At 36.8% G+C, this 8,562-nt stretch overlaps 1 protein-coding gene across 1 annotated transcript in view; it reads right to left on the bottom strand.

The window, feature by feature from the left end:
• Positions 1-2,257: 2,257 nt before the first annotated feature.
• The window catches only part of LDAH (lipid droplet associated hydrolase), a gene marked incomplete in the record, with an annotated part of 112,858 nt that continues 106,553 nt past the window's right edge, over positions 2,258-8,562 (bottom strand). Inside the window, 1 exon segment of the mRNA XM_072407487.1 lies at positions 2,258-5,308. Coding sequence (XP_072263588.1) covers positions 5,126-5,308 — 183 coding nt within the window.

The following is an 8,562-nucleotide window of genomic DNA, read 5'->3' as shown; positions in this document are numbered from 1 at the left end:
GTAGTAAAAACATTCAGGTACGGGGATGGATGAGTGAAAAAGTAACAAAGTCCCTTCCACGCACATTGAAATGAGTCAAAATAAGAACACATGCCCCTCTTAAAAACAGCTAAATGATTCAAAGGAGGGGCATGTCCCACCTCCATACAGCTGAGGGTGTCAGAATAGGGACATGTACCCTTCTTACACATAGCTGAATGTGTCAGAATAGGGACATGCACCGCTTACACACAGCTGAATGTGTCAGAATAGGGACATGCACCGCTCTCTTACACACAGCTGAATGTGTCAGAACAGGGACATGCACTGCTCCTACACACAGCTGAATGTGTCAGAACAGGGACATGCACCTACACAAAGTTGAATGAATCAGAGGAGGAACACACTACATTCTCTCTCTGCATCTGATAAAGCATTACCAGTAACAGAGGCACAGATTTATATACGTAAATGATTCACTGTCATTTATAAAACACCCACCTGGAATATTCACCTTCATTGAATGTTTGGTAAAAGTCACATGTATTTCTTTATAAATATATAATTTATATGTAACCAAATATCTGCACCATTAACATTTCCCTAAAAGAATAAGCACAGGAATGATTGTACTATATAATATATAAAAGAAGAGCTTTGCTACATATTTTGTGGGCCATGGATAATCCTGTTATGATTTCAGAAATCTACAAACCTTTCTAGGAAAGCCATCTCTGTCAAGAAATATTGTAAAATGATTTGAATTTTTGTTCCCTTTTGTTAGCATGCAGCATGTTTTAGCCAGGAAAAAAAAATGGTGCTTTTGATGCGAGCCAAGCTTTCAGTGGTTTGCTATGCATAAAATGGCCTTTCATCTGGCATGCAGCAAGGTTCAATCTTGATTTTTAAGGATTTCAGGCACTTGAAACCACCAAGGCTTGAGTACAGTCAGCTTCTGGTTGGTTGATCTCGTAAGCAAGAGAGAAGCCGCACAGAATGTAAGCTGTTTATTTAATTATAATTATTATTAGCAGTATTTATATAGCACCAGCATATTAGGCAACACTTTACAAAGTCCATAGTCATGTCACTACATTTGTTTTATATATAATTAGGCAGACAATTCAAAGCAATATCCCTTTTGTCTGAAACAGAGAAGAGTATCCGATTGATCAGTAAGTTATCTCACACACAACAACAAAACTGGTACTGATGTTTTGCGAGTCAGAGTTTTAGTTTTATTGGCTTAAGTGAACTATGTCATTCATTTGACACTGGTCAGGAAAATAAAATGGTCAGATGTTTACATGGATGCTTAGACTGCCTGGATGTCTTTGTTGTAAAAGAGATAAATAAAAAATGAATAACATTCCCAGCACCATTTTCCCAGTAGAGAACAAATACAATACATTATTATGGGATAGGAGTACCAGGGGCTGAAATAGTATTATTGGAGAACATTATGTTCCAACCCATTCATTCAGCTTCATTTCTGTCTAAGCAATTGGGTCACATGAGCTCTGTTAAAGAGACTCGATTCAGGTTTGCTATCCTTTGAAAAAATCAAATAACCAAAATCTGATTCATTTTATATTTATCTAACCTGGACAGGTCTTGCTTAAACATACAATAAATCACCAATTTTGTCATTTTGTTGCTGCTTGAAAACATAACGAAGACAAAATTTCGTTTTAGGTACCTTCCACGACCACTTCTTCTAGGACAATGTGCTGTTTTCTTCCCAAACTCTTTATCTATAGAGTAATATATTGGGGTTAATCACCTCTGTTGGGTATAAGTGAATTCTTGCTGCAACTATTTTCATTATTTTCCTGCTTTGAACAGTTTTTCTTTCTTCATTTGGGTCAGATTCACCTTCCCAAAACTCTCCACCCAGCACACAATTTACACATTTCCCGAGTGTCACTTCTGGTCCTAGTGTGCAGCCAAAATTTCAATGGCAGGAAGTCAACTGTGTTCAGACTAGCAATGAAAGAGCTGTAATTCACTCGAAGTATATCTAAACTGCAATAAAAACCCTGTCTTTGTGTAATCTACATTGCCGGAGAGACATAAAAGTGAATTACAGCTTGACAAAAGCATTACAGAAGTATAAAATAATTCATCTATTGAGCAGGAACCTCCTCTGTCTAATCAAGACTCTACAGATTGAGCTGCATAGGAGAAATCTGATCATGCGATTATAATTTCAGTGCAACATTTGTACCCCAGAAGAACCCTTAAAAATAACTTTTATTTTAAAATGAATAATACAGACTGCTCATAAAATCACAAATTTTTAATTGCATTTTTCTCGCCATGTCAGACTACCATTAAGATGAAAGAAGCAGCCATTAATTAGTCACTAATTACTCATTAGTTGATGCCTTTGCTTCGTGTATACATAGAATTCATCAATGTCTGCATGTGATCATCAAGGGAGGATTTCCTGTGACAAAAGTGGGCCATGCCTGCTTAATGGGCCTGATTTATGAAAGCTTCCCAAGGCCGAGAGAGGATACATTTTCATCAGTGAAGCTGGGAGATCCGGCAAACCTGGAATGGATCCGGTCCAGGATTCAAAACATTTTCTAGCAAATAACTTTGAAGCAATCCATTCCATGTTTGCTGGATCACCCAGCTTTACTGATGACAGTGAATTCTCTCCAGCCTTGAAGAGCTTTCATAAATCAGTGCCACTGTGTGTAAAGCCTGAGACAGGGTGACAGTAATACATTTGGAAGACATTTAGAGCGTTGTCACTCTGTAACAGAAAGTGTTTTGACAAGTACCTGCATGGCAAATATATTTCTAATGAAAGCAATAGAGTTAAAATTATAGAAAGTTCATTTTATAATGACATTAACATGTGAAAACCTCAATGAGACCATAGACTGGGTTAAACCTTATGATAAACACACTTTACAAGACAGACCATTTTACATTTCATAAATAAATGTATTTTATTGCTATATTGCATTACTGATAATACTATTATTGTAAATTACATATAAATACGGCACAGACATTATTCATATTTGTATGTTCTTACTGGCTCACATCTACAGAGGAAGAAAAGAGAGAACAGTACAATCATGGGGTGCTGAGTGGTCACAAGGTTGAAAATGAAATGAGTGCTCATCCCTTCAAGCTTTTGATTGGCTGCTGGTGGTGAGACAATAAAGAAAACCTGTACTCCATTTTAAACATGAATGTCTGTTCAGACATAAGGCCTAGTAGACATGGATGACTTTTCATATCTGAACCAATCTGATAAAATTATTGAATACGAAATGAATTCAGAAGAGGATCATTTGTAATTCAGATTATAAAACAAAATTTAAAAAACAGATTATAAAACCAACCAAATTGTACCATGTGTACAAATAATCCCCAATCAACTGACCATGAGCTTCCATTATTCAGTGGTTCACCTCCTACCCAGCAATGAGGTGCAGGTTTATGTACACATGTTCACCATATTTTGGTTGTTCTAATCAAGTGGCAACTGATTGGAAAATCAAACGAATTCATCTTAAAAAAAAAAAAATATATATACCTGGAGCCTGACATTTCCTTGATTTCATTGGCTAAGTTCATTTAACTGCTGACTCCCTGCTTAATGGGAGTGCCCTAGCTGGCTCCTGCAGCAGTTTAATACAGTGCAATGCCATTTGGCAGGACTTAACCACAAAGTCATGAAAGTCAGGCCCTAGAATGGGTACATTCACATACATGTTCTGATGCAAGCACATTCACGTGCAAACCTGTGAATGAGCATGGCAGGCTAAAGCTTAATCAGAGGGGAGCACCAAGGAAGGTTTTCTGGCTACTAAAAGAATTTTAAGCTGTGGTGGTGTCTGTTCCCAAGAAGGACTTTACCTTTTTTATTGTTAAAAATGCAGTACAGGCTCATGTCATCTATTGTTATTACTCATTTAACTAGCTTATATGTTTGTTTTTGTTGCCAAGGCCATAAAACAAAATAACAAACACAGGATGAATCAATAAAAAAAGTTAAAAAAAAAATAAACCTAGAAAGATGATGATGAAAAAACTAAAAATAGCTAGAAATTAATAGAAAAATGGACATGAAAAATTAATGTAAAATAACAGGAATTTTGCTACACTTATTTCTCATATTAAAGAGAACTAGTCACCGAAGGGTTTATATATGAATCTGTCGATTAATAATATGAAACATTTTCTGTCTATGTTCAATTTTATTTTCTCCATTATTATTACAATCATATGTCTGTAATGCAATCTAAGGTCAATGCAGATAGTGTCCTGGCCAAGATTCAAACCTGGGACCACAGTGCTGCTCCGATAGTTCTCAGATTTTTGTGTACCTTTTGGTGGGGCTGTATCAATAGTAAAGATCCCAAAGTGGTCTTTTTCTGGCTGGTCAAATGACCTGGCATATTCTTTTTCCTTTTGGCAGCAGTGGACAGTCATTTGTGATGCAGAGCATAGCAGAAAATTATGTATCAGTCTCCTGTAAACCCAGACAGAAGGGGGACTATGACTGCCTAAGCTCACTTGAAGTGGGTTGAACAACATTGGCCATAGTTCAGCCCTACAGAGGGAAAGGAACTGGACCTCCAAGATAAGCTTCCAATGGGGATAACCCCAGAGAAAAGGCAAGTATAGCTAATGCTATGTTTTTCAATTCTTTATTTTAGGCTAAAGTTTAGCATTCAGAAAAAGAGTCAAAGTCACTCGAAATCAAACATTTTCCTATTAGGGGAAACATTTTTAGGTGATCATTCTTGGTAAATAAGGGGGAGGGAGTGTAATATTATCATATTGTTACCAAATATTTATTGGCTAAATATTAAGATTCTTACATAAACCCAACTGTGACTGATTGTGTATCTGCAGTAATGTAGACAAAGACATGCTGTTAAGGATGCAAGTAGGGAAGGTAGGCACAGTCCTCACTTTATTAATGTGAAGCTTTGTCTTTTCTAACTAAGCCCCGGCTCTTAACAGTGTGTTGAAAACAAACATTCTTCCATGTACCCTCTTGTAAAATAGGACCACTGGTCCTGCATTGTATGTAATGATGGTGATTGAAAATAAAATAATTAGTCCCAACAGTCTGTCTATTACTTCAGCACAGGTCCTCTTTAATAAGATCTACCTACAATACCTTTCCTAACATGTCTATGATAATGGAGGCTACTTCTTTGCTAGAGTCCAGGACAAAGGCATGTCTGATTCCTCTACTGCATAGCCAGATGTCTCCATCAGGAAAGTCCTTCTTCAGGTCTTTATAATACTGGACCGGGCACCAGTGATCAGAGGCCCCGTAGTAAAATATTAGCTGAGGAAGGAAGGGAAAAATGTATTTTTAGAATTTCAAGCACAATGTAACATTATGCATGTGTTAGTTATGCATAATACTTTTTGCTTTGGTTAAAATAAAAACAAATGGAAGATCTGGAGTATTTCAAAGGCAATATGGCTGCCAAAGGCCTGGAGGGAAAGCCTGGAATCTTTTATGAATGTTCACACATACGTTCTGATTACAAGTGGTAACAGTAATCAACAAGCAGAAGCACATTATGAAAGTCAGCAATATAATCATTCTCTAAATAGCTCAGAAATATTAGTTTGATTGATATCATATAATCCTATAGCATGGTGCCCATAGTATTCCTCAAGAAAAAGTAACTTCAGATGTTACAAAGGTATGTTTACATAGTTGTCACATGGTCCTATTACTGTAAAGTGAAAGTAAACCTTAACTTAAACTAACAAACAAACATTTTTTATACACAACAGGGTCAATTGCCATGGGACTTTTCAGGCATATTTTCATTCACAATGCAATATGTATCTTTTGTTAATACAAAAGTTTATTAAACAAATAAAAATATAAAAACATATACATGCTCCAATAATCAATATGTGGTTGTTACAAATAGGCTTTTAACAGTTTAACATGCTTCCTCAGTAACATATTAGCCTAAAAATTACAAAAACATTTTTTTTCAAAATTTAAAATGTCTAATACAGTTGTGACTTATCAATATTAGCACATGCAGGTCACTCACTTCTGTTTCCACATTTAATTCCTCCATTGGAGGATAGATAAATCAAGGAGTCAGTTCTTTACTGGAACATATGAACAAGTTGATATAGATCATTGGCTAGGATAAAAAAGCTTTATTAATTTTAATAAGTTCTTTAGCCCCCCTAGCAGTAATCCCGAGTGTGATTCCAGGTAGATTTAACTTGCTAAAAGTGGTAATCCCGAGTCACACTCGGGGTTGCCTTAAACTTTAAAAAACCCACTTACCTTGCTCCGTCGGCGTCCCCCGGCGTCCTGCTGGGGACACGTCCTTCCACATCGATCTTCAGCCAGCAGGACGTTCTCAGGTGCATGCGTTGGTGCGGGCGGGAGAATCGGCGGGAAATTCAAATAATTTTGTATTGGATTCAATACAAAATAGCTGTATTGAGTCCAATACAGAAAGAAATCTTGATACTTTTTGCAAGGAAATACGGAGAGAATTAGAATGCTTGGGGGGTTAGCAACAATTATCCATAATAGTTTCCAGAATTTTATAGCTATATCTGCACCACTGTCCAAGCTATTAGAAAGGTAACTACCGTGTTTCCCCGATGATAAGGCATCCCCATCAAATAAGCCACCCCCCGATTTTTGCTCAAACAATTAAAATAAAGCACCCCCCGCAAATAAGACATCCTCCGATACCTGATACTGTGTGCCTCTGTGTGACTCCTCGATGCTAGCTGCAGTGCAGAGTGAAACTGAAAGTAACTTCAAAGTACAAGCAAGCTGCTGATCCCTGCCCTAACGGAGTCTGTTACCCGGCCGTAGAAGCCAAAAAAAAGTGAGTCAGTGATCAGAAGGGGACAATCCATGGCACATGAGTGATCAGAATGCATGCATTAGCTACCCATCACTCATTTCATTATATTCAAATCACCGCTGTAATATGCTGTTGCCAATTGCAACCACATTCGAACCAATTATCAACTGAAAATATAAATCTCACCTGAGCTCTATCCTGTTCCAGTGTAACACTCTTAAAATAAGCATTAGGATAGTTTCATGCATCCAGCTATTTAAATAGACCTATAAAATAATCAGGTTCACAATAGTTGCTAATTTCTAATCCTATTGCCAGTAACATACTAAACACAGAGGAATTATGTCTTAAAACTATATCCTTTATCCAATATGTTATATAATAATGCTGGGAACTTACTTTGTTCTATGCTCCATCCTGACATCCCTCTATGCAATCACCCCCAATCTTAGCATGTGCCGTGCTTTCTCCTCCTACAGCAATTTTATTAATTTAAACTACTTTTCTTCGTCCCTCAAAATCCATATGTTGTCTCCCTTAAACACTCCAAATACCTGGTAATCCTTGCCAGCTTTTTGGCTTCCTGTAGTTTAATCCAATGCTAACCAAGTAGGCCAATCCATGCATTGTGTACTAAAATGGAACCTATAGGACCTGTACTAAAGCCGTCAGCGGCTGACATTAAATATTCTTGAGTATAAACTGAAAATACCATAGTTAAAAATGGTCTCTGGTTTATACTTGGATCACACTACTAGATGGTGTGTACTTGCTATGCTTGTGTCTCTTGCTATCTGAGATATCATTATAGTTTGTTGCACAATTTATATGAGGATACAGTGACATCTACTAGTGGACAACAACAAATGCACAAAGTATCATTTAAGAGCAAATAATCCATTAATAATAATAATCCAGCTCAAAATCACAAAATACTAGTGCAAATTCTGTTAAAATGATAAGCAGAAAAAAGATAGGATTTTCATTTTCACCCTTTTATTAAATATTTTAAAAATAACATATCATGGATGTTTTTATTCACATTCAATTTATTTTGCTAATTATGCTTTTAACTGTTAAGCGGTGAGCATTTTGTGCCCTAAGTTTATATTTGAGTCAATGTAGATTTTCCTGTTTTTTCAGTTAAAAGTAGTGAGCTCAATAAGAAATGCTAAGCCCCAACTACTGCCCACCTAGCCTAACTACTTCTTATTTATTTACTTGTAATTTTATAGAGCTGACATTTTATTTAGCGCTTTACTAAGTCCATAATCATATCACTAACCATCCCTCAAAAGAGCTAACAATCCAAAATCCCTACCATAGTCATATGGTATTACCACAGCCCAAGGCCAATTTTGCTGGAAAGAAAATTACCTAACTGCATTTTTTGGGATGTGGAAGGTGACCGGAATGCCTGGAAGAAACCCAGGAAAACACGGGGAGAAAAAAAAACTACCAGATAACGCCCAGGCCGAGAAGTAAACCTGTTCTAGCCACCGAGCCACCTAGAGAGCACCATATAAATTACATAAACAGTGGAAAAAACAGTACTTCAAACCATTTTGTACAAATTACACCAAGCACCTCTTCTTAGAATATGCTTTGATATACATACACATAAAACAAATACGTCAGCAAATCCACTTTAAATCCAATGCTCTTTCCATTCCATGACTTTCCAAGACTGGAGAGAATACACTTTCATCACTAATCCTGGGTGATCCAGCAAACCTGG

The sequence above is a fragment of the Pyxicephalus adspersus genome, chromosome 4 (genome assembly GCF_032062135.1).
Source record: "Pyxicephalus adspersus chromosome 4, UCB_Pads_2.0, whole genome shotgun sequence".
NCBI lineage: Eukaryota > Metazoa > Chordata > Amphibia > Anura > Pyxicephalidae > Pyxicephalus > Pyxicephalus adspersus.
The sequence above is the reverse complement of the archived record's forward strand: the minus strand, read 5'-3'. Positions and strand labels throughout refer to the sequence as shown.